The 27273-nt window shown below is 33.2% G+C and overlaps 1 protein-coding gene across 2 annotated transcripts in view; it reads left to right on the forward strand.

Moving 5' to 3' along the window:
- Positions 1-27273, forward strand: part of Slc12a2 (solute carrier family 12 member 2) — a 93861-nt gene that overhangs the window by 58040 nt on the left and 8548 nt on the right. The window contains exons 12-21 of one of the 2 annotated variants that reach the window (XM_074076620.1): positions 430-553; positions 1643-1744; positions 3426-3581; positions 4776-4875; positions 8845-8956; positions 10905-11045; positions 17440-17546; positions 20763-20842; positions 23219-23344; positions 26095-26142. In XM_074076620.1, coding sequence (XP_073932721.1) covers positions 430-553; positions 1643-1744; positions 3426-3581; positions 4776-4875; positions 8845-8956; positions 10905-11045; positions 17440-17546; positions 20763-20842; positions 23219-23344; positions 26095-26142 — 1096 coding nt within the window. The remainder of the gene's footprint in view (positions 1-429; positions 554-1642; positions 1745-3425; positions 3582-4775; positions 4876-8844; positions 8957-10904; positions 11046-17439; positions 17547-20762; positions 20843-23218; positions 23345-26094; positions 26143-27273) is intronic. The other variant, XM_074076621.1, reaches the window with a different exon arrangement.

A 27273-nucleotide genomic window follows, 5' to 3' on the forward strand; every position in this document is an offset into this window, starting at 1 on the left:
AGTGATTCAGTTTTGTAATTAGGATTTTTATGTGCTTTGAATTTTGGTTTGGACTTGTTTTTCTTAAGTCATAGGTTAGTATGTCATCCTTATCAAGCTTCCAGTTTCCTTTTATCCGATTGCACTTTTATTTGTATGCCTGCTTTCTGATTCTCTCCTCGAACATAAAAAGAATTTCAATCTGGAATGGGGTAGGACAGACAAAAACTAAAGCAGTATTCTAAGCCAGCGAGGCTTCTGATGTTTGAACTATTTGAAATGTTTGAATCTCCTCTACAGTTTGTAGATGAAACACTGAGACAGGAAAGAAAGAGGGTCACAAAGTAGAAACTTGGGTTCCATTCCTGATTAACCTGTTAAAACTGTAAGCAAATTTATGTGTCTTAATTTTGATGTTTTTCATTTTAATATTTACATTTTTTTCATTAGGCTTTGTGTAAGGACAACATCTATCCAGCTTTCCAGATGTTTGCTAAAGGTTATGGAAAAAATAATGAACCTCTTCGTGGTTATATCTTAACATTCTTAATTGCACTTGGATTCATCTTAATTGGTTAGTCATATAAATGGTTAATGTGTTAATATAGATTATGGTATACTTATAGTATTAGTTTATAAATGTTGAATTATTACATTATTAACAAAATGTTACTTTGCTTGCTATACTAGGTTAATTTTTTTCTAATCAGAGGGATGAACATGGGGAGCACTACAAATCCTAGCACTTGGTAGACACTTGCTAAGTTTATTACCATCATTAAGTCACTATGAAGTCTACAGGGAACCCTTAGATTCTTGTTCCTAAAATAAATGTAATAGTGCAAGAAAAGTATACTAGTGCTCCCCTCAAGAAAGTCTGCTTTTTTGCCTCTGATCACAAGTGATCCTTGGGTCTTCACCTTCTAAAGAGGCCATTAAGCTTTGGAGTTCTAATGAATTTTGTCTAACCCCTTAAGGTAGTTGACATTGGAAATCTGATGATGCCACCAATTATTGTGGTGCTGTGTGCAATCTCTCACATAATGCTGACAGGTGTGTATTTTCAGTTGCTTTTGGAGAACAAGTTGGCACTATCCAGTAAAATTTCCGATTCTTTTTCTTGGTGTGCACTTTAAGGAAACTTACACTTATGCCCAAAGTGACATTTATAACAGTGCTGCTAGTATCATAATAGTGCAAAACATGGAAGCAAGCTAAATGAACAGAAGAATGAATCTGTAGAGTAATGTGCAGTAGTAAAAAAAAATGAATAAACGTGTTTTGTATACCAATACGAATGAATCTCAGATACATTAAATATAAAAGATCAAATTGAAGAATGATATACATTATAATATTTATATAATTTTTGAAACACTCCAAATAGTCCTGTAAATTATAAGACTTATGTGTGTAGTAAAGCTGTATATTTGATAAAATTGGAAGAAATGTTCCATGTTTAGAATAATGAGACAGAGGGCTTTTCAGCTATGTATATACAGTTTGGTTTCTGAAAAGTATATGATGCATTTATGGCAAAATGTAAATTTTCAGTAGGTGGTAGATGGTAGTGGTGTTTATTATGGTATTTATTATCTAATAATTTTTCATAATTTTAAAAACTTTAAAATGTCACTGAATATACCTCATGCTTCTTTTGCAGCTGAATTGAATGTTATTGCTCCAATTATCTCTAACTTCTTCCTTGCATCGTATGCATTGATCAATTTTTCAGTATTCCATGCCTCACTAGCAAAGTCTCCAGGTGATTTTATGTTTTTAAAAAAGTTTTCTAAATGTATGAATATGGGGGGAGAGAAGGTAAAGGAATAATGATGGAGGGGGTGATTTCACCTATGATATATTGTAAGAACTTTTATATATGTCACACTATACCCCCAGTACAATTAAATTGAATGAATAAATAATGTATGAATATATTATGATTTCAGAAAAAAGCAAAACTTCCATACATTGTAAGACTTGTGTGTGTGGGATTAGTCCATTATTTTGTTTTTCTTTACAGTTAAGTTTTTAAATTTAGAGTTCTTTATCGTGAAATTCACTGATAATATCCTATTTCTTATACTCAAGCACTTAAAGTACATTAATGTTTCATTCTAACATTGTGAAAAAATTACTCACTGTTTTTAACTGTTTTCACAACTGATTTGTGTCAGTTGTAGAAGACCATTGTTATGATATACATTGCCTCTCCCCTCAACACACCCTTTTTTATGTGCAGGATTTAACCTAGGGATTCATGCATACTATAAGCATGTGCTCTATCACTGAACTTCATTTCCAGCCCCTAAAATATTTTGAACATGACAAGTTCTGTGGAATTGTAACATAAGGGTGCCTCTCGCAGCAGAAAAAAGTATATGGGGCTTTTGCTATTAATGTGACTACAGTTGAAATCAGGGAAAGAACTGAAAGAACAAAAGTGAGGATCTGAGTCTCTCAGAACAGGAAACTAAATCATGGGGACTTTGAGCACAAACATTTTATTTTACCTACAAGTTTTACTTTAAAAATAAAATTTTACTGAAGTGACTTTATTATTATTTTTTTTTTTGCAATACTGGGGGTTGAACCCAGGACCTTCATACTTGCTAGGCACATGCTCTGCCATTTGAGCCATATCCCTAGTCCTTTTGCTTTTAGGGTTTTTTTTTTTTTTTTAAATTTTGTTTTGTTTTGGGTTTTTTTTCCCCCCAGAAAGAGTCTCCTACTTTTGCCTAGACCTGCTTCAGACCATGATCCTCCTACCTCTGCCTCCCAGGTAGCTGGTATAGGCATGTACCAGTGTGCTTGGCCTTATGAAATAATTTTTAAAAAGATTTTTGACTGTGAAAATACTTGGCAATGAAAACTTTAAAACAAGGTCTTCATCATGTTTTAGAGTAGTTTTAATTCATAAATACTTTATAAGACGGGAAGGTAAGAGTTTCTGTAGTCCACTCTTAGTTTATGAAGTAGATAAATTTTATGATTTTCAAAGATAGTTTTGTTTGAAAGGTTTTGCATTATTTGTTAGAACAATGTGTTGTGCAAAACAACAACAAAATTTCTGGAAAATAAAGCTGCTTTTTGTTTTTAAATATCTTCTAGTTTTAGCATTCACAATGGTAGGTTGATTTACATTTTTTACAGTTTATTTTGAATACTAACTTAGATACAGTAATGTGAAAGTAAATAGATGTGCCATTTTCATAGCCATCAGGAATTGTAAAATTCAGTTGTAATCAATAATAACTGTTCAACTTTACTATTAGAAATTAGGCTTGCACTTGATGCTTCGAGTTCTCTCAGTATAGCAGCAATAAAGAAAGCTATTTTGTACATACGTGTATGTATCTCTGTATAGCAGAAGAGAAATCTGAGTGATTTTTTCTTTCTTTCTATCTATCTATCTATCTATCTGTCTATCTATCTACTGTTAGGATGGCGTCCTGCATTCAAATACTACAACATGTGGATATCACTTCTTGGAGCAATTCTTTGTTGCATAGTGATGTTTGTCATTAACTGGTGGGCTGCATTGCTAACATACGTGATAGTCCTTGGCCTGTATATTTATGTTACCTACAAAAAACCAGGTCAGTAGCCTTTTCTACTTAGTATTTCATTCTTGAAAATGTTTACAGGTTCTTTGTTTCTTTTCATATTTAAGTCTTATCTTCTATACAATTTAAAGGTATTTCATGTAAAACCTAAAGTGCTTAATACTTTCTTTCCAAGTACATGTGGCTTTTGTTGTTATTCAAATGTATGTAGTTTCGGTGAAACAATTTCTTTAAGACTTTTTATTCCTATGGAATTTCATTTTTACCCATGAGTTAATACGACTAATTCTGTTTTTAGGAAAAGAATAAATTAGCATTCTGTTGCACTCAATGTATTTTAAATTCATTCTTTGAAAGGACTCAGATTTGAAGTACTGTAGTACTAGTAATATGTGTACATATTAGCTTAATATGTGTACATATTACCTAAAAATACTAGTGTCTTTCCCACAAGGTTACTATATAGCAGGAAAAAATTAGATACACATGTTTTGACTGGGAAATAATTAATGATTATTAATATGCCATATTGAGAATGGCTAGGTATAGCTCCATGTAAGATGATGATGCTAGGATCTTTAAATCAGAAAAAAAACCTGATAAAGATTTGGAAAGTTTGAGCCCAGTAAATAGAATAGGTTGGGAAGAGATTTTAACAGTAGTTGAAATACAGTAATACAGTGAAGTAGTTTTTTTGATGGGGATCGAACCCAGGGCCTGCACATGCAAGTTCTCCTGAGCTACATCCCATCCCTATCCCTGAAGAAACATTTTAATCTATATTTGAAATGATTGTAGTGGTAGCTATAGAAATGAAACAAAGAAGCTATTATCGTGACCATTTTAGAAATGTTTATTTCTCAAACACACCCATTAAGTTTAAAAATTAACATGCCCCAAGTTGTGACTTGAGAGCCAACTTGTTTATTCGGTAGCAAAGGAGATTTTCATTTTCACATAGTGTGAAACCATAGTACTTATGATTTTCTCTTTCCTCGTTGACCTTTGACTACTTAAACAGTATTTTTAAATGTTTTATTTTTGAAAGACTCTTGAGTTGTGTGCACAACATATCTATAGCACTAAGTATCTCAGCTTTTTCTGAGTTAATGTTTTTTCTTTAAAGTTGAGAAGATCATAGTCTTAATGTCATACTATATTATATTTGAACTATTAAAAGTTATAAGCATAGTGCTTTATTTTAGCATGAACACTTTCTTCCCACAGATGTGAACTGGGGATCCTCTACACAGGCTCTGACTTACCTGAATGCACTGCAGCACTCAATTCGTCTTTCTGGAGTAGAAGATCATGTGAAAAACTTCAGGTAGGTGAAGAGGTAATGTGGAAAACACTTCCCTGTAGCCAGCCAGTTCTTAAACTACTGTTCAGTAACATTTTTATATGTTGATATGCATAGAACAGTATGTCTTGTTAACTTGGTCTTGGGCAATCATTTAAAACAAAATTCTACAAAGAAAAATTATCATCTTCCTTAGAAAAATGTTATATGAAAGTTTGGAAGCGCTCTCATCTGAAAACTTTTAAATGATAGGTACCATAAAAGTTATTTTTCCTCCGTGGCCATTGATGTTATATAACCATTTGTATGGTATGTTATACGTATGGGGAAAAGAAAAAGGAATGCAAACCCTGAGAGGAAAGCTTTAATTTTACATACTCTGGCATTTGATACCAACAATAATTTATATGACACAGAAACAAATTATTCTTTCACGTAAAAAGTGGCATCTCATAATTGAAGGAGTGTATGAGAGGCAAAGTTAATTTGCCACCAATAAAATTCTTTTGCTTTCTCTTATTACAATAACTGAGAAAATTTTAAAGTTTTTTTAATCCCTATTTGACATTTTATTTTATTATTTTGTTTTAATTTTTACTTTATTCATATGTGCATACAATGTTTGGGTCATTTCTCCCCCTTCCCCCTCCCCTTCCCCCCCATCCCCTCACTACTCGGCAGAAACTATTCTGCCCTTATTTCTAATTTTGTTGTAGAGAGAGTATAAGCTACAATAGGAAGGAACAAGGGTTTTTGCTGGTTGAGATAAGGATAGCTATACAGGGAGTTGACTCACATTGATTTCCTGTGCGTGGGTGTTACCTTCTAGGTTAATTCTTTTTGATCTCACCTTTTCTCTAGTTCCTGTTCCCCTTTTCCTATTGGCCTCAGTTGCTTTTAAGGTATCTGCTTTAGTTTCTCTGCGTTAAGGGCAACAAATGCTAGCTCATTTTTTAGGTGTCTTACCTATCCTCACCCCTCCCTTGTGTGCTCTCGCTTTTATCATGTGCTCAAAGTCCAATCCCCTTGTTGTGTTTGCCCTTGATGTAATGTCCGCATATGAGGGAGAACATATTGGTCTTTTGGGCCAGGCTAACCTCACTCAGAATGATGTTCTCCAATTCCATCCATTTACCAGCGAATGATAACATTTTGTTCTTCTTTGTGGCTGCATAAAATTGCATTGTGTATAGATACCACAGTTTCTTAATCCATTCGTCAGTGGTGGGGCATCTTGGCTGTTTCCATAACTTGGCTATTGTGAATAGTGCCGCAATAAGCATGGGTGTGCAGGTGCCTCTGGAGTAACCTGTGTCCCAGTCTTTTGGTTATATCCCCAAGAATCTACCCCAGCATCTTCAGTGCTGGGATTATAGAGATGTACCACCATGCCTAATGCTTTTTAGTTTCTATCAGAATTTCACATTAATGTATTATAAAAAGGAGAAACTAGAATGTAAGATTGGCCTGAAAACCAGTACTTGTCTCACTGTCAATATCCCTTTTTCTCTTCCACTACAGGCAGTCACTTTCAACTCTTAGCTGATTTTGTTTTTAAGTATACCATGTTTGTGTCGTTGGACTTCCTGATTTTTACTTCTAGGCATTATCTATTGATGTTGCTCACCTGCCCAACATATGCACATGCCCTTGCCTTTACCCTCTCCTATATACACTTTCATGTTGCTGTTTTGCTTAGATCAAACTCTTTACAACTAAGCTGTGTAGTAAATTATGGTTGCTCTTTCTTGGTTGCACAACTTTTTTGTTTTCCTTGAAGTTAGTATTTATTTTTTTCCCAAAAAGTTCTACTTTTTGATTATCACTTTTTAGCAAAACTTGCTAGATAATTTTGTTTCCTTCATTTACAGTTATTATTTCCTTGAAATTTCATTCTCGGTGTTTCCTGTTTCTTTAATTTGGGTTATTGAATTTAGCCTTGTCTGAAGTGAAGTATTTGTAATCCTCAGCAGGGAAAGTCTGCATTGGTGAGTGGGCCTTGTCAGTTGAAGTCCTTAATGTAGATTAATGTGGTTTTTGCTCATTCTTTGAGGAATTTAAGTCATCTTAAAGGCTTTCTTTTTGATCTGATTAGTTTTTCCCAGAAATGAATCTTTTAATCTTCTGTTGTATATAAAGTCGTTGCTACCATAGTTCTCAGAGAGAGGTGGAAAAGGAGTTTGGAAGTTTTGGTGTTTTGTATATAGACATTCTCCTAACTCCCCTAGTTTGAATAGCTTACTTGTACCTTTAGCTATTTGTCATGTGTCCCAGACCAGAGGTCTTCTCTAGTGAATAAGCCAGATAGAATTAGGCACAGGGGCAGCTACCCATCATAGTGATGGAAACAGTTTCTGCCTTTCTAGTTGCCTGTTACAGACACTTTAACCCAGTCCTCCTTATTTGCATTTCTTTAACTCACTGTCCCTGTCACTTCCACAGGTACTTAGTGCTATCTCCTTGTAAGCATTTTAATGATTTTTAGGTATAAAATCAGGTACCTTCACAGTTTTCTTATGCTCATTTAGGATTGAGTCTTTTCCTTCACACTTCTTCCATTAGCTTTCAGTATTTCAGTGCTATTTTCTCTCATTTTTCTCTTTTTTTAAAATCTCTTTTTATTTTGGAAATTTTCAAGGAAGGAGTTAAAATCAAGGCAAATGCTTACTCTGCCATTGTTAATTCAGTTTTCCTAATATATTTTGTAGTATATGACTTTGTACTGTTTTCTGTTTGGCAAAGATAAGTACAAGTTAACTTCTCACAGTAATAGGTTATGTTATGTTATGTTATTACCATAACAGAAAGACTAAAAAAATACAGTAGTTTGTTGTCATGTGCTAGTCCAGAGCTAAATGAATGGATGGTTCATGGCAAGTAGGCAGATTTGCTCCATTTAGTCATTTGGGACCCCGTTCCTTATGTCTTACCAGTCGTCCAGTCCCCAAAAGATGTTTTTACCTGTGTGGTCAAAGTTGCTACCATGCCCATGGACTAGGAAAGAAAGTGTAAAGGAGAACAGGAAATAAAGGACATAAATGTTTTGTGGACTGTCAGTCACTCATAGGAGCACAGTTAGCTCCTAGGAAGGCCAGGAAATGTCTTCTGTAGTTGGGGAGCCATGTAACCTGCTAAACATTAGAAAGGTAGGCATTAGTAGTCTGGCCATAGGGCATGATGTCATGTTTGATTGCCCCAAAGCTGCTTTCCCAGACAGAATTGATTTTTCAGCTAATTGGCTAAAATTCTGAATACCTTGGCATTAAAAAAAAAGTCTTTATTCAAGTTTTCATGCTTATTTAGGCATGAAAAGTTAATACTTAAGTTAGAAATTTTAGTCTACTATTTACATTTTACTAAAAGATTAATTATAGAAGGTATTATTTTAAAGAACTTTTAGTAATAAAATGGATACCTGAACATTTTTTCATTAAACAAGATTGACTTCTGCTTCTAGTCGGTTTGCAAAGGCAGTTGAATTCAATTGGGCATTTACTATCATAATTATAATGAAAAGCTTTTAGTTCAAATAGAACTTTTAGTTTAAATCTCCATAGGTGATTTTACTTATATGACAGTAGTCATCAAAATTAAACTAGATTAGAGAGGGCTGGTAAGTAGAAGTAATTATGATGAAGTCAAGCTAACTGATTTCCAAACTAGTCAGGAAGCTTCGAAAGCTCTGTGAAAGAATTATTACCTTTGGAAGATGAAAAGTTATTACAAATTTTTTTAATTAGCATGATAATTTCTTTCCATAGTACTAGCAGAATATTGGCGTATAATACTGCCTGTTGTTTTAGAGGGATATTTGACATGATATTTGTTCTAAGAAGGTTTTGTGTTTTCATTTCTCATGTACCAGAAAGGGGTGGTTAAAAGTCATCTCCTAGAAGGATCCTGTAGCCCATGTCTCATGGACAAAGAAACAGCTAAAAATCATGTCCTTGTTGATGAAGATAAACTTCTCTAATTTTGTTTGTTTTGAATTAGGCCACAGTGCCTTGTTATGACAGGTTCTCCAAACTCACGCCCAGCTTTACTTCATCTTGTTCATGATTTCACAAAAAATGTTGGTTTGATGATCTGTGGCCATGTGCATATGGTAAGTATCAATTTTGTTTTCTGTGTTAAAATTCTTTTCAGTCCAAAATGTGGAATTTGTAGGCCTGTCTAGATTGGAAATAAAGGTCTTTTTTTAAAAATTAATGTATATTAATTATACAAAGGGATTTCACTATGATATTTCCATACATGCATGTAATGTACTTTGGTCACTCACCGGTTACTCTTTCTTTATCCACCCTCCACCCCCACTTTTTTTTGCACACAATTTTAATGGGTTTCATTATGACATTTTTGTATGTGTATATATTTTGATCATATTTACCCCTCCATCACTCTCTAATTTCTCCTTCCCTTCTTCTGCTGATTCCCTTTCAAATAGTTTTCTTTTTATATTCTTATACCTTAAAAAAAAAAAACAAATTGGGGAGTCTAGACTCTACAGTTGGGTTTCTTTGTGTGGTCGGGGGGAGTGGGGGTGCTGTAATGGGGGTTGAACCCAGAGCCTTGCACTGTACCACTTGAGCTATGCCTCTAGATGTTTGTTTTCTTCTAAGTATTTTTGCCTCTAAACACTTTCAAAGTAGTATTTTTAAAAAGATTTCGACACTTTGCATTTTCGTTTTTTAACTAGGAGTAAGAAAATTGTTTTAAAATGCTGGTAAACTTTCAATCAAAAGTAGTTTTTTGTTTTTTGGCATCGACTACACTGGATGGTAGCTAATCTGGTCTGTATAAAAAATTTAGAATGTTTATTTGTTAGTATTTTTTTTCCTCCAAACTCTGTTGTTCACCTATTTATGGTGCTGGATATGCGTGTTTGCCCCATGTCTCAACCTCTGCCAGAGTTGCTCTTCTATTTGTATAGGGACAAAGTCAAGTCTGTGTGTGTGGAGGGGGGGAGGGCAGGGTATGTTGGTGGAATGATGCATGCAGACACTGACCCCACTTGGAATGTGTAGAGTTTCCTATTTTGTCTCCAGGTTGATCAACTCAAGACAGGGTCTTGAGCACAAGACATTACAAACGAGGCAGTTTCCCTACTAGGAATGAAAAGTTGTATTTTCCTTTGCTTATTCATGTTTAGGGTATGTATATATATATATATATATATATATATATAAAACACATGCATTGTTTACAAGGTTATAAATAGAATTCTGAGTTTAGAGAGCTCATTTCTTCTGTTACTTTACCCCTTTAATGGGCAATATAAAGAAAAAATACTAATGGTTAGGTCACTTTGATTTTCATGATATTCTTAAGTTATTGAGAACTAATGACTCAGACATTGAGGCCAGACAAAAGCAACTTTCTGTAGAAAAATAGAAGGCTCTTATTTGTTCTGTGCAATCTCTTTTCAATTTTCAATAATTTCTTTTCTCAATAATTTAGTATAATATTTTTAAAAAATTTAAGTTGGTTTTTCTTCCTTCTCCCGGGATTACCTTTATTGCTCTGCAAATTTTACCTTTTTTTAACCTTAAATGTTTATAATTTTTATTTATGAATTAAAATGTCAAATTAGGTTGTGTTTAGGTTCAGCATTGGAAATTGTCATTTATTATTAAAAGAGAATGCTGTTCTATAAATATGAATGTAATTTTTATTATCATTTTCTTTTTTGTTGTGCTAAGTGGGAGTATATTGTGGCATTTACAAAAGTTCTTAACAATATATTGTACTTGAATTCACCCCTCCACCATTCTCCCTTAAACCCCCCTCCTGCCATTCCTCAAATAGTTTCAGCAGGTCTCGTTTTCCATTTAAATACATGTGTACACAGTATTTGTACCATATTCATTCTCCTATATCCTTTCCACACCTTCTCCCCCCTCCTGTTGGTACCATCCACTCTCCCGCCAGGCAGGATTCACTGGCATGAGAATGAAATGCTGTTATTGCAGTTCTCTACCCCAACAGTTACACACCTTTTCTCAACCCAGAATAACAAGATGTGAAATAGATTTTTTTTTTTTAATGTAAAGGGTCCTCGACGACAAGCCATGAAAGAGATGTCCATTGATCAAGCCAAGTATCAACGATGGCTGATTAAAAACAAAATGAAGGCTTTTTATGCTCCAGTTCATGCAGATGACTTGAGAGAAGGGGCACAGTACTTGATGCAGGTGAGTGAGTCACCCTTTCAGATGTCTGCGCTTTACTTTCATATTAGCTTTTGGGAGGCAGGTAGTACTGGGGTTTTAACTCAGTTCCCCACACTTGGTAGGCAAGCACTCTACCATTTGAGCCATGCCCTCAACCCTTGTATAACTTAAAAACTTTTTATTCTAGATTTCATTCTTTATATTAATACCAATATGTGGTAAATCTTTTTAAATATATTTAAGGTAGACTACTAAGTTGTGTTTTTTATATATAATTTAGAACTAAGACTATTGAAATTTTGTATTGTTGGCTGGCAGCAAAGAACCTCTTTGAAAATTGTCTTAGCCTGTTGCCCTTCTATAAAATATTTTGTATTCATTCCCTGCTGTACCTCACTTAGTTGTTTATATGAGATTGTTAACAATCCTTGAATTTTTTTTTTAATTCTAGACCCTTACATTACTATTTATTTGCTAGCACTAAATTTAGATTTTATTTCAGTTTTTTGTATTGCATAGTAACCAGCAGAGTAGATTTGGAATCAGTGCTAAGTTTAAATGCTAGTACTACTGCTTCCTTATTATTTATTTTAGATTAAGCAAGTTGCTAACTTCTGAATTCAGTTCTCTCCATCCTAAAGGGGGAGATAAATAGGCTGAGACCACGTTTACCAATTTATTTTTACAAGAACTCCTTTCTGAAAAGGAAAACAGCTTATCCAAAAGTATTCTGTATAAACAGTGTCATTGGTGTTATTATCTTCCCAGTCCTTTCTCTTGTATCTTAGAACTTAGTTAAGAATAGCCAAGGCAGTCTTCAGGAAGAATAAAGGATGGAAGTTAGGTTGCTAAGTAATTAAAGACATTGAAATATTGAAAGTGGTGTTATTCAAATAAATGTAGAAAGGAGAAGAAATAGAGCACTTATATTGGAAATTTATCATAAATAGAAATGGCATTGAAAGGAAGGCTTAGGACAATTAATTATCCATGTGAAATAGATCCTCACGAAGGTCAAAGAAAAATCATTTTCAAATGGATTAATGACCTAAATATAAAATGCAAATTAAAAAAAAATTTGAGAATACAGAAAATTTTGTAGGAAGAATTTTTTAAACACAGAAAATCAAACTCTGAAGAATTGATTAGTAGTTTTTTAGCTTAAGTTGAAAACTGAGCTTTTAAAGAACATGAAAATGAAAAGGAAGCAACAGACAAGAAACAATAGTAATTTTAACATGATTAACAAAGGAATGGTCCAAAAGATATAAGAAAGTCAGTAAAGGGGGAAAAAAAAAGAGTGAAAGATACAAGTAGAAGAGGAAAACTAAATAACAAATAAAAATTAAAGCCAATTCCATACCTATTAGATTGATCAAAAATTATATCTGTAAAGTATTAGAAGTGGTGCAGAGCAATTAGAAATCTTGGAATGGCTGTGGAAATTTAGATTGGATAACAGTCTAACAATTTGAAGGACATTTCATTCTTAAGTGAATACTTTAGAAATTCTTGCACATGTAAAGAAGCCTGTACCATACTTCATGTCAGAATCATTTGTAATAGCTAAAAAGAACTAGAAGTAACTCAACAAACATCAGAAAATAGAAAATTATAGCATCATCTACAATAGAATTCTATACAGTGGTATAAAGGAACTATACATAGCAATTGAGGTAAAACCTCAAAAACAATGTAAGTATCTATTTAAATATTTCAGGTACAGTGCTATCCTTTTTGTTGTGCTGGAGTTTGAATTCAGGGCTTTGCAATTGCTAGGCAGGTGCTCTACTGCTTGAGCCATACCTCTAGTCTGAGTGGAAAAATGGTCTTTGATTTTGTACAATTTATATGAACATTTTGTTAACCATTTTATGTATAAAATAAGTTTTATGAAGGAATCCTTCCCTGCTTGTTCTTAAACATCAGTGTGTGTCAGAATTACTTGTTAGACTTGTTAAAGTATAGATTCTGGATCCACATCACAGTGAGGCAGAAGGTTTGTGATGAGGCCCAAGAATTTGCATTTCTAATAAAGTTTCCAGGTGATACTACTGCTGGTCCAATTCAGGGGCCACACTTTAAGAACTATTACCCTAGGAGGTTTCTGTATTATAAGTGGCAATATTACAAATTTTCAAGAGTTACAACCCATCCTCCTAATTGTCTCATCCACTTAATATACCCCAGTGGGTCCTGAAAATTTCATCAGTGTGAGGCAAAGTAGAATCAGTAGAAAAGTGTTATTTTGAGATTGCCCTGCAAACATGCAAATGCAACACAACAAAGATTGCTGAAGAGTGACTATGCTGGTGGCAGAATAATGCTCAGGAATTATATGAAATATCCTTACTAATAGATGCCAGTTGCTTTGTAGAGCTAATAGCTGTGGAATAACTAATAAGGTTTTCACTGAAAGGATTTTTTTCCTTTCTACTTGAGGAAAGCTGTTATATAAAGTGACATGCCCATATATCTTTATTGCTTAGAGTTTTCAGAAGGTGCTTATATACAGTAATTTCTTCAGTGTCTAATTTTATAGTTCTAGAGATGCTGTTTTCAAATGACTCTGCTGTTTGTTTTAGTAGGCCTTGCACTTAATTTCTGTTACCTTTCTGTCTAGTTGCTAATTATAATAATAATAATTTATCATTAAGCTAGCATTTGAACATCCAGCCTACATAAAACAATTTAAGATTGCATTATCTTAAAAAGAGACAACCTTATTAAACCTTATTAACCTTGTTTAAAGTACACTTTGACAGTGAGACAGTTGCACTGCTAACTTCTTCACTTGTATATTTGGACTCTTCTTTTTTCTTTTTTAAGGCAGTAGCCACTTGATTGTCAACATGATTTTAAACCTTTATGCTAAATACCAAAATTACATTGTTATTAATGAAAACTCCAGATTATTTCATGATGGCTCTTCAGTCAGATGCATCTTGTTTAGGATTTTTATGTAAACATAATTTTTTTTTTCCTGGAAAAATACTGTCAGTATATCTGAGTGGTATATGCTTAGTGTTCTGTCACTTCTTCATCAATCACATGTTGAAATAAACAGTGGTTGAAAAAAAATGTGTCCTAAAATTAGTAGACCAAAAGAATTAAAAATTGCTAATAAAATTATGTTAAAGGTAAATTTATATTCATATTGTATAGCTGGAATCTAATTATAGATTATGCTGTGAGATATTAACTTACAAGAATATGAGGCCATCTCTATTAACTAAACTTTTCAAAACTAACTTCTGAATTTTTAAAAGTAAGGTAGATCTCATGACAGACAACACTCAATTAAGTTTAGGTAGCTATAACATTTGGAAGTGTATTAACTTAATCATGAAAGACAAAAATGAAAAACCACTTGCCTTTGGGAAGCGTTTCTTCCTACTATTATAAGAGTGCTTATAGTGACACACAGACAGTTATAACAAACTAAATGTACTTCTTATAAGTGAATTGTACTGTTAGTTATAGAAAACATTGTTAAGCTTATGAAGAAATAACACAAGTGGAATGTTTGAAACTAGTGGTCAACTTCAGATGATTGAATTTTGATGTAATCACTTAGAATTACAGAATGCATGAAGAACTGATTTTCTATCCATTGCTAAGGAAATATGTTCTGGAAAAGATATATTTTCAGTGATAAAGTGAAAACATTACCCTCTAAATAGCTACTCTGATTAGGATTTGTGAATGATTCAGAGGTTAGAGTGATTTATGTAAAATTTCTTTATGTAGTCATTTCAGGGGAAGTTACTGCAATAATGAAGTTGGAAGCAAAAGTGCTCAAAACATACATGATGTTTTTTGTTAATTTTATAAAAGTAAAATGTTAGGGTGCGGCCTAGTGTGGTAGAGTATATGTCTTAACATGTTTAAAGTCCTGAGTTCTATCCCCAGCACCAAGATAAATTAATAAATAAACCTTTTAATTACAACAGGATTATGACAGATTTGTGATGAGAAGAGTGATCCTGACAATACTTTGTACTGTTAAGAAGTTACTAGTTACCTTGTGACTTAACTTTTTTTTTGGTGGAATGGGGTTTTGAGCTCAAAGCTTCATGCTTGCAAAGCAGGCACTCTTATCGCTTGAGCCGACTTCCAGTCCATTTTGCTGTGGTTATTTTGGAGATGGAGTCTCACAAACTACTTATTCAGAATGGCCTCAAACCACGATCCTACTGATCTCAGCCTCCCAAGTAGCTAGGAGTATAAGTGTGAGCCACAAGCATCTGGCTGTGACTTAGCTCCTTTAAAGAGCTATCAAACCTAAGTACAATTCTTTGTTTCCTTTTATAACCCCATCACTCCCTCCCACAAATACATCATAAAAAAATTAAAATATGTGTGATTAGTGGCTACCCAGCTGAGAGTTTTAGTTTCAAGAAAAAATAGATTCTTTATCTGTCCCTTCAAGCAAAGATGTTGCTTTTAATATTGAATATGAAAAATGTTTTGAATGAAATTTGAGCATGCATGGAATATTTTGAAGATGAGTGGAAGCTTTGGAGATTAGAGATACTTCTGAACCGTAATTATTCCAAGTACATAGAACAGTGGCACATGGTCAGACCTTCACTAGATATTTGTATCAATTTAATCTTTTGTGAAAAATGATTTAAGTGTATTACTTAGAACCATATATAAAAATGGTTCTCAGAATGGATCCACAACAAAATATGAGCTAAAACCATAAAACTTAGAGGAAAATGGAGATAAATCTATATGACCTTAGATTTGGCAATAGACAACTAAACAAGACACCAAAAGTGAACATCAAAAGAAAAATAAGTTGGATATATTCAAAATTAAAAAGTTTTGTGCACCAGAGGACAATATAAAGAAAGTGAAAGGGGAACCTACAGAATGTGGCATTACCAATTGAGATAATTCAGTTTATAATTGAATAAATCTGATAAGGGGTTAATATTGAGAATATATAAAGAGCGCCTAAGAACAGTAATGATAAAAACAACAGAATTGTAAAATTTAAAGAACCGAATAAACATTTCTTGGAGACTAAAAGGATATAAAAATAGCCAATTAGCACATGAGAAGATGTTCAGGATCATTAGTTATTAAGGAAATGCAAATCAAACCCCTACTAGAATAGCTGTAATTTTGAAATCAGAAAATAAGTGTTCAGCATTCTGTTACCAGATAAATGGATAAATAAAATGTGTGTAGGTGTATATGTGTGTATATAATATTATTCAACTATAAAAAGGAGTGAAATTGTGCCACAGAAAGGGAAATAAGCTAGACATCAAAGGCCAACTTCTGTTTTTTACAGAAAATAACTAGAATAGGCAGATGAATAGAGAAGTAGACTAGATGTTACCAGGAACTGGAGGGAGAAGAGAATTGGTAGTTGTTACTTAGTGGTTATAGAGTTTCTAATTGGGTGATAAAAAGGTTTTAGAAATAAATATTGGTGTTGGTTGTATAGCATTGTGAATCTAATCAGTACCTCTTTTAAAAGGCTTTTTTTGTTGTTATTTTTTAACCGCAATTAAGAATTTTCAAAAGCCCCCCAAATCTAAGTGTAATCTTAAACATGGAATTTTCCAGTGTGTTTTATTTTACTTTATTTTGATTTAATTTTTTTTTTTTGATGTTGGTACTAGGGTTTGAACTTGGCCTCAATGTGTTCGAGGCAGGAGCTCTACACTTGAGCCATACCCCAAGCCCTTTTTTGCTTTTAGCTATTTTTCAGACGCCAGGGCCAACTTCAGACCACAGACCTACCCACTGTGAAGCTAGGACCACAGGTGCACACCACCACACCCAGCTCTTTGATTGGTGGGATCTTGTTTACTTTTTGCTGGGGATAGCCTTGAACCATAATCCTCCTGTTAGTGATGGGATTCCAGGTGTGACCCACCACACCTGGCCTCCAGTGTGTTTTAAAAGCTTATAAAAGAAGAAACTTTACTGGGCTTTAAGGCATATTTGTTAAGTACGTTGAATTGAAACTCCTTGAGATTACAAAATGAGCCACATTTTTTCAGAAACTTTTGCATGATTGATGGAATTCACATTTTACTATTGGTGTGATTCAGAACTACGGCCATTTGGACTTTTGATGCAACTGAATTGTTAGGATTTTTTTTTAATGTTATTTTTCAGTAAAAATATGAAAATTTTGGTAAATCATAAAAGTATAGCAAAGTGCATTTAGAACTTTTCAAGTATTTGGTTTTTAAATTGTTTGTGTATGTTTAATCATAAGTAATATGTGATTAATGTAGTATCTAATTTTTAAGTCAATATTCATGTATTGGATGCTAAAGAATTTTAAGGAAATTATTTAGAGGCAGTCACTTTGGAGGATTTTTATTCTCTTGAACCATTTTCTTGAATAGTACATATTTGAAGTTGTATTTATCATATATTTTAGGCTGCTGGTCTTGGTCGCATGAAACCAAACACACTTGTCCTTGGATTTAAGAAAGATTGGTTACAAGCAGATATGAGGGATGTGGATATGTATATAAACTTATTTCAGTAAGTATCTTTTTAATTCAGTAATTTAGTTGATTCAGAAAATGTTACTTTTGAAAGCTTTCATTCATTTTTGAACCTTGCTTCTCATATAGTGTCTTCTAGCAGAAGCATAAGAAGAAGAATCACACAAGGTGTCTGAGGTTTAGTTTGGTGATCTTTAACAAAATATTACGTGGATATATGTATATATGCAAACAGACATACACAAGAGTATATGCATTATGTATATATACAAAATATTTCAATTTATTTGCTGTTTTATACCTAAGACATACCATTACAGATGTATGTGTACATATATAGGTAAATACACATACACAAATGTGTGTGTATACTCTGGTTTCCCATTTAATGTAGTAAGCTTTTTCCTATTCTTAAGTTACTGCTGAGCAGAGATCCCAAACATTAGCAGATCCATCACCCTCTGGACTGTCACAACAATGTCTTAATGTCTCACACGGAGGAATGGCATTTCATCACTGATACCAGCCTCAGAGGTTTAATTTTGTTCCTCTCTGAAATGAATTTTGCAGTTAGTCATTTGGTTCATCTATTAAATTATTTATATTTCTTTTACTGTTTGCTTTTTCCATGTACTTGAAGTGTTAAGTTCTAAGTTACTATTCACTTTTCAGTGGTAGTTTCAATGATTTCTCTTATACAACTCTTTTTTTTTTTTATGTCACTTTAACTTCCTTCTTAGTGTTTGTCTAGTGTGGTTTTTTTTATTCTTTGGTTATTTTGTCTTTCTGTTCATGGGTTTTTGTGTATGTAGCTCTTCATGTAATCTGCTACCCGTGCTCTTTGGAACTGAGTTAATGAAAAGAATAAAACATCCTTTTTCTTTTTTGCCAGATTTCTTCGTAATCTAAAAAGGTCCTCCTAGATTCTAGAAGTTGCTTAACAAATCTATTTATCTTACTCACACGAAGGTCAAGCACTTCCTTTCACTATGCCATACTCAATTGAAGAGTATTTTTCTTGTTATAGTCACTGATGAAATACTGTACAATAATGTGAGAATAGTTGCATCAGTTGTTATTTCAAACAATTTGTCCTTTAAAAAAAAAACAGAAACCCTTGTAATAGCACACTAGTTCTAAGATCAAACTCAAGTCAAGTCATTTTCTCTATGAATTTTGATATGTTGGACCTTAACTCACTGGAGTTATCCCTCTCCCTGGAACTCCTGTTGTGTCTAAAATATGAAATGATTATTTGCCTGTGTCTCACATAGGGTAGCTTTGTTTTCTTAGCTTTATTTGAAAAGTTTTTGAAGAAAAATCTTGAGCTCATACTCTGCTTTTAAAAAACTGTTTGTATTGACTAGTAATACACAGTGTATTTTTGAAGATTTCTCAGCTAACTATTAATGCTTTTTAGTAAGATTAACTAAGCCTGTGCTGGTTTTGTATGTTGTGAGTGCTGTTTGGCTTTGTGTTACCCCTTTTTTACAAGCAAAATCTCACCACAGCTTTCTAATTCTATACTCAGTATATTTGGGAACTAGGGAAAGAAAGTGGAAACAACAATTAAATCATGTACCTCATGAGGCATAAAGTCTGTGAGCCATGGTCTGTGTTTTTTTTTCTCTCAAGGCTCAATACTAGTAACATGGAATAATAGTCCTAGAAAACAGAACAATTGACATTTTTGCAAGCAATTCTTTCATACATTTACCACATTGTTATTAGTTGTATTTGCTCATAATGGGAGCCCTGGAAGGAGTCAGACTCTGTGTGTGTGTGTGTAGAATATTGCTCTATGGAAATTAACGGTCCTGTTAAAACAGTGACACTGTTCATTCTTTATCTTGTGATACTTCCCTAATTCCCCTCATGTTTAGGTTGTGATTCTAAATACTTTGTATAATTGAGATGTGCTTTGCATATTTTATGTTTGTTAAGCGTATGTAAGGTCTACAACCACAAATCAGTTTTATAGCCTACACTTAAAACATGTAGCTGTTTTGATCCAAAATAAACTTTAGATGCTATATTTTCTGGGTTTTCTTTAAAGAAATAGATTTTTATTTAGTGTATTTATTAGACATTTTTAAATACCTATAGTTATTTCTTCTTTAGTATATGTCCCTCAGGATGTAGTTAAGAAAAGTTAGCATGTCTACTAAATTTCTTTCCCTTATAAATCTCTTTTGACTTTAGTTAGTTCATCATAAGAACGAAGCCAAATTGTCTATGTTTCAAAAAATAACAAAACCTCTTTTATAACTGCATATTATACCCTAAATACATTCTTCACTTGTCAATAGGAGCAATAATTTGGCCATCTTATTAGATTTAAATGTTCTTATTATATGTAGCTATATATTAATACAGTTTTTCATGTACAGTGAATGTTGATTGCTTGGATAATTAAAAATAATTAGAAATAAAGATTAAACTCTACCACTCTTTGAGAACAACTTAAAGTTTTGAAGTTTAAAATTATTTCAGTAGACTTGAAGAAAAATGTGGGCCAAAATTAAAGTTTTTGGTCAGAGTTTATTGTGGTTTTAGAGCTGCCCTCAAGGTTTTAATGTGTATAAAATCTTTGCATTACTATTTAAAACTACCTTTGTGAAGATCAAAAACTTAAATACCTCCCTTTCAGAAATTTCTTCAACCTCTACAGTCTGCTCTCATTCTAAATAGAATCTGGTTTTGTCCTTATATATTTCCCTCAGCTTTAAAGGTATATATACAGCCTAAATGTAAATATGGTAGGAAAATGGAAAGTTGGTTTTCCACAGTTTTACTCTGTAGGATAAAAATACTGTTAGCGCTTTAAACAGCTGCTGTAACTAGAATTTCAGTACAGTATCTGTCACTTAATGTTGGTAGATGCACTCTGAGAAATTTATCACTAGGTGATTCCATTGTTTAAGCATACAGAGTATAGTCACACAAACCTAGACGGTATAGTCTGCTACATATGTAGGCTCTATGATATATGGTCATGTATCCAATTTGTTATTAACTGACATTCCTTATGTCACATGATTACTCTAAAAGTCTATGCTTAGGTGTAGTTTTCAAGGGTACTACTGAAGAAAGGAAAGAAAAGGTATGGGTTTGAAACTAACACTATTCATATCTCATCAACTAGTTTTTAAAACAAATGTTAAAGCTGGAGGTAATTTGGATATTATCTATGATTGCCTTCATGTTATACAGAACCTAAACAAATTTTGTGATCCCCATCCCCCCATTATAGTGATGCCTTTGACATACAATATGGAGTAGTGGTTATCCGCCTAAAAGAAGGTCTGGATATATCTCATCTTCAAGGGCAAGGTAAATATTATTTAACATGAGTTAAATTATTTATTTGAAATATTTATTTGAAATAAATTACTATCTATTCTGTGTCACTTTTTCATAACTACCATCTATTTTGTGTCACTTTTTTCATGGCATTTAAAGATCAGATCTGTTTGTAATCCTCCAAAGTTTGTGCTTTCTCTTTCTACTAACCTTATAGTTACTGATTATTAATGGAGAGAATAGTGGTTTTATTATTGCAAATTGTAAAAATATTACTACATTTGTAAAAATATGTAAGTAAAATAATAATGTAAGGAAAATGTTTAAATCACTACTTAAGAAAGTAATGTCTTATACAAGAGTCATATTAATAATGAAAGTCTAAACTTTATCATGTTTTGTCTGTCTTTAGAAAAGACCCACTTAAAAAAAAATTATGGGCTAGACAAGTAGTTCAAGTGTTAGAGTGCCTGCCTAGCAAGTATGAGGCACTGGGTTCAACCCCCAACTTTGCCAAAAAACAACAAATAAGACCACTGTCATCTAAAAATAGTTACAGATTCATGGGAACGTGTAAGAAAAAATAGTAGAGATTCTGTGTACTCTTCATCTAGTGTTGTCATGTCCTCTCCCACATTGCTCATGGTAGCATTTTGCATATGTATAGTACTGTAGCAAAACCAGCAAATTCACATTGAAACAGTTTTTCCAGTTGTACATACACTTGTGTATGTGTATAGTTTTGTGTCATTTATCCTGTGTTGATTTGCATAACCAACACCATAATCAGGATGTAAAACTGTTACACCGTTACAGAAAGATCTCCCATATTCTCCTCTATAGCCCTCACCATACTCTTTTTGTTTCCCATCATTATGTATTGTCATGTCAAAAATATTAAATACGGTATAACTGTTAAAGATTTTCTAAAAGTGAAGGTTAAATTCTAATTAAGATATAATTGTTGCTTTTGCCAACTTTATAAAAACTTGGAATTTCCATATCCTCCAAGAATTTCCTGATAGTTTAAAGTATATTTGTATTATTATTATTAAGTACTGTTACTATAATTATCATTTTCTTCTTACAATTAACTAAATCATCAGAATTACATAAAAGGCACACAATGAACTTTTGTCATCTGGTTATGTATTTAAACTGTTTCAATCTTCTCACTTTCCTGTAATAATCTACAATTTTGAAAGAAACACTTTGAGGGCCTTATCCACATAATAAAAAAGTATGGCTTGATGAAAATGCATTTTCTCATCCTGAAGTGGGCTTGGCCAAAACACTCTTTAAAATCTCTTTTTTGCTCTTAAAGTGTTGTAGATTTAGGGCACCTGACTTATACCTTATTTACTCTGTATATTATAAGTAGTGTTCCCTTTCACTCAAAAAGTAACACACTTTGCCTATTAAGTTATACAGTTCTATCATTTTCTGAGGTTTGATGTGATTAACACTTTAAAAAAAGTATTTTTGTGTATTTATAATCATTATGAAAGTTTAAAAAAAGCTTTATCCTAAAAAGCCTTACCCATCACTAAGATTTGGATATAGGACTATAATTTGGCATAGGCATTCAGAGCACAGGTGTTGGAACCAGGTAGATCTTTTTTAGAAATACCAGCCTTCTCCCTTACTTTAGTAGCCTAAGCAAATTTGACGACTTCCAGACCTGTTATGTTTATCTGTTAACTGCATATGTCAGTGCAGTTATGTAATGGGGTTGTCATGAAGATTAAAGAGAAGATTAGGACTGTGAGCTCCTAGCATAGTACTGGTACCTGGGCTTCCAAAATGCTTATTGTTTGTCTTTGTCCACACAAATAAGTTAGCAGGGTTATGGACAGATTATCAATTCCATATTACATTTACCTTTATGGTAAGTGTTTGTGGTAGAAGTTAAATATTTACTAGCTCCTTGCACCCAAACGAGAATGAAACTGCTTTAAGAATGAACAAGTGGTACTTTCACAATGAGCTTATTAGGAAAATACTCTACCTCCGGTCTTGGCTTTGTAATTTGGGATAAACTTTTAGCGTTATGGGTCTTAATGTGCACATGAGCTTTTGCCATATTTTACATTTATTTATATTTGTAACTAACTTTGGGAGTAGAGTTGATTCACATATTATATATCATCCTTTTCTCTACCAGATTCTGTTACATGAATTTTATTTATTACTTATTCCCCAATTACCTAACTCAGATATTTTAGCCACTTGTGACCAACATATTTAAGTGAATAATCATTTCACACATTGTCAGTTGTTTATGTAATAAATCATTCATGATAAACTTTGCTTTAAAATATGCCTTTTAATTATTAAGCCATAATATCTTCTTGAGCAGTTAACATGTGATTTTAAATGCTACTTTAAATACTGTCATGTCTACAGAAGAATTACTGTCATCACAAGAGAAATCGCCTGGTGCCAAGGATGTGGTAGTAAATGTGGACTACAATAAAAAATCAGATTTGGATACTTCCAAACCGTCTGGTGAAAAATCTGTTGCACATAAAGGTAATTTTCATTCAAACAAGAAATTTTATTAATGATTATGTTTTGATTTCAGGGGAAATAGTTTTTTTTGTTGTTGTTGTTGGGTTTTTTGGTACTAGAGCTTGTACTCAGGGCCTTCACCTTGAGCCACTCTGCCAGCCCTTTTGTTTGTTTGTTTGTTTTTGTTTTGTGATGGGTATTTTCGAAATATGGTCTCGCAAACTATTTGCCCAGGCTGGCTTCAAACCTCAATTCTCCTGATCTCTGCCTCCTGAGTAGCTAGGACTACAGGTGTGAGCCACCACCACCCGGCTGGAAATAGTTTTTCTTAATGTAATATACATTATAAAGTTACTTTTTCTCAGATTTGGCACTTTTATTTCTAGTTGGGCAGGTAAAATTTATGTCTTTCAAAAATGGCTACAAAATCACTAGCTGTTTTAAGGAGTTTAAAGTAGATCATAGAACAAAACCCATGCCTATTATTTACTAACATGGTCTTGTGTGTTTTTCTCTATATTTGCTTTAAATACAGCATTTTACTTGGAATCATAGGTTCAATCTGAACTTGGAAACAATAAATCTCATGAGGTTTCCAGATAATTTCACCCACAAGCCTATGTGGTCATGTATGTGAGAAGGGATGAGGGATGACTTCCAAATCTTACTCTCCCACCCACACTCTCCTACCTCTGTTCAGACTAGTATCTCCATCTGTCCTACTTCCAGCTGATATGCAACAAGGGAGAAAAAATCTGCACTGTAAATCATCAAACCATAGCATACTTTGATTTCACTAAGATAATTACCATTATTTTTCTGAAATTGATAGCTTTGGACAAGTATGTTTCTGAAATTTATCTTAGATTATTTGAAAGCATTAATGTTGCTTTTTATTCCTTTGCTTCTTATATACCTTCTTTGCTTAGAGTAGTCATAGATAAAAGTGTAGCACCCATTGCCCCTTTCGTTTCTTTGCTGGCTTGAATCATAATTCTTTCCTGCTTTGCCTTAAAACACTATAAACTGATTGTCATCATTATTCTTACGTTCCTTCATTTACTTCAGTTAATGTATACATTCTTTCATTTCCTTCTGCTTTCTTTTCCCTTCATTTTTCTTGCCTAAAACATCCTTTCTGTACAGAGTCTGTTAGGAATTAATGTATGAAGTTGTATTGGGTAGAGAAGAACTGATTTATCAAGTAGCTACTCTGGGCACCTACATTAGCTTATTAATGTATATACAAGTCTCATGAATCATTATTTGTAAAGAATAGGAAACTGGGCCAGTACATTTCTACTCATCTTTCTATCATAAAAATCTACATACTTGTAAATTTGTTTAAGCCATTTTTAAATGTCAAGATTTGCTTGACATTTCTGAACTCTCTCAAGGGCCAACACTATTGATTGATTGGTGGGACTGAATGGAGTTTGAACTCAGGGCTTCATGCTTGCAAAACAGGCACTTTATTGCTTGAGTTCCACCTCCAGTCCATTTTGCTCTGATTATTTTGGAGATGGAGTCTCTTGAACTATTTGACCAACTATTTGGCCTTGAATCTTGATCCTCCCAATCTCAGCCTCTCAAGTAGCTAGAATTATAGGCAAGAACCACTGGTACCTGGCTCAAGGCAGATACTATTAAATATGTGTTTTATAAGGACGGTAATATTTAAAATTTAATGTAATAATTGGTTCTTTTTCCATAATGTGCATTAAAAGTAGCATATTTTATGTTTGTTTTCTATTTGCTCAATTTCACAAAACCAGCAGCATAGATACTATAGAGAAGTTTATACAGTGTTGAATAGTTTTGGGAATTAGGTGCAGTCTGATATAGTTATTACATAGTCATAGTATTTTATTATGTCTGTCTTGGTTATTGAGGCATATCATGTGTAAGGGGATGAACAGAACACCCTTTGAATACTTGCTTTGTTCCAGGCCCCGAGTTCATTGTATCAATGCTTGCAATATAACAACTTTTAAGAGGGAGATACTGCTGACCCTTTCTACAGATGAGGAAAGCAAATATTTAGGAAACAATTTCAAGTTCACATAACTAGGAAAGGGGTGGGGGTAATACTGGAATCCTGGGAGCCTAAGTCAAGATCCTCCTACAGAACATTCTTTCCTGTCCAGGTCCACAGTTTTATGTGCCTTATGCAAACAAATAATACAAACTTACATTCCCCCAAAAATGTATGTATACATTATATATACATTATATGCATACACATATAAATTTTATTTGAAGAAAGTACTCCTGTGTAACCTGGCATTTAGATAAAACAAAAGACTTCTAAGTTTAATAAGATTCCTTAATATTTCAAGTAGTGGTTAATACAAGATATACATTAAATGTTTCTAAAATTGGTTTTCAGTCATTTGCAGAGTGATGCAATGGCATGTTTAAAGTTTATGTATTATCTGCAAAGCCAATTTTTTTTAGTGTTATTGCTACTCTACAAGTTATTGTTTGGCATCTTCTCAACTAATTTCAAGCGGGAATGTGTAAAAGTTTACAAATTTATGGGAATAAAATTTCAGGGTGAAAATTATTTATCCTGCAGGGTCTAAAATGTTTGCTTTTTAAAATCTTGAACAGTCAGTGCAGAAAATATTAATCTTCAGTCTTGATCATTTTTCATGGACTATATCTTCATACTGTGTTTTGTTTGTAAATGTGCTCTATTTACATTTTCATTATTTTATGAATATAAAAGCAATTAACTTAATATTTTGTGTTTTTTAAACATAATCTAGATGAGGAAGAGGATGGCAAGACTCCAACTCAACCACTGTTGAAAAAAGGCAGGCATTTTTCATCATTTTATTTTAATCCCTCTTTTCATGCTGTTAACTCTTTAACTCCAACCTTATTATTTTCTTTTCTTACCTTAGTTTTTATTTCCATGGTGAGGTGATGTTACAGTTACCTATTAAATGCAGATTAGCAAAACTATTATTATTCCAACTAAATAGTTAAATCTTCCCAGGACAAGGTGATAAATCCCAGAAAGAACTTACAAATCATCATTGCATTTCTGAACTACTCAAACTCAGAAAGTCAGCATTTTTTTTTAATTTAAACTGCATGGTTTAGATAATAAGTAGAGACACTGAAAAAGGTTTCTTTACAGTGTCGCTTGCATTCTTTACCATCAGTTGTACCCAGCCAAGTCCTCAATTTTGATACTAATGTATTTTTCATTTCAAAAATTATAATATTTCTCACAGTCATGCTGCGTTTGGGAGATACACAGTCATGTCAGCGTACATGAATTTTGTGAGAAGGAGATAGAGGTGAGAGTTATGGAGCAGTGTGGTTTGGTAGCCATATTACTTCATCATGCAAAATCATTTGTCATGTTTGCATACATCATGGCAGCATGAAAAGTGAATGACATTCTGCAAAAGTGATGAGATTTCCGCCCGTGAATTTCTGATTTTAAAATTTTTGTATTGAAGTTTCATAACGGTCATTTGCTTATTCATAAGAGCCAGTTCTGTCTTTTGTTTTTAATTCCTGGGATTATAAATGGGAATTCCTTTGATATATAGTCTTTTATAGTTGGCAGTAGATGGGTACTGTGTACTCCTCTGAGGAGTTCCCACTGTCTTTCTGTGGTCCAAGAAAGATATAGTGGGTATATGGCTATAGAATTGTATGTTACATATTAAGAAGACAGAAGGTTGATAAAGATGGAGTTGTTTTTTCCACTAAAGTGTCACTGTAATAATTGTTAAGATTGTATTGGTATGTCTTTGGCTCCCTTCTGTCATTTATGATACAGATAACTTTATTTCTTGAAAAAATACTTTTTAAGCCTGAAGTCTTGAAATTACAGATTGCAAAAGAGGTTTCACACAACAGGTATAAATTTCATCTGTCTAGTTAGCCTAAAAGAACCTCCCAGAAAAACTAAACTCAGTAGTCAAGTA

The sequence above is a fragment of the Castor canadensis genome, chromosome 6 (assembly GCF_047511655.1).
Source record: "Castor canadensis chromosome 6, mCasCan1.hap1v2, whole genome shotgun sequence".
In the NCBI taxonomy this organism is placed as follows: Eukaryota; Metazoa; Chordata; class Mammalia; order Rodentia; family Castoridae; genus Castor; species Castor canadensis.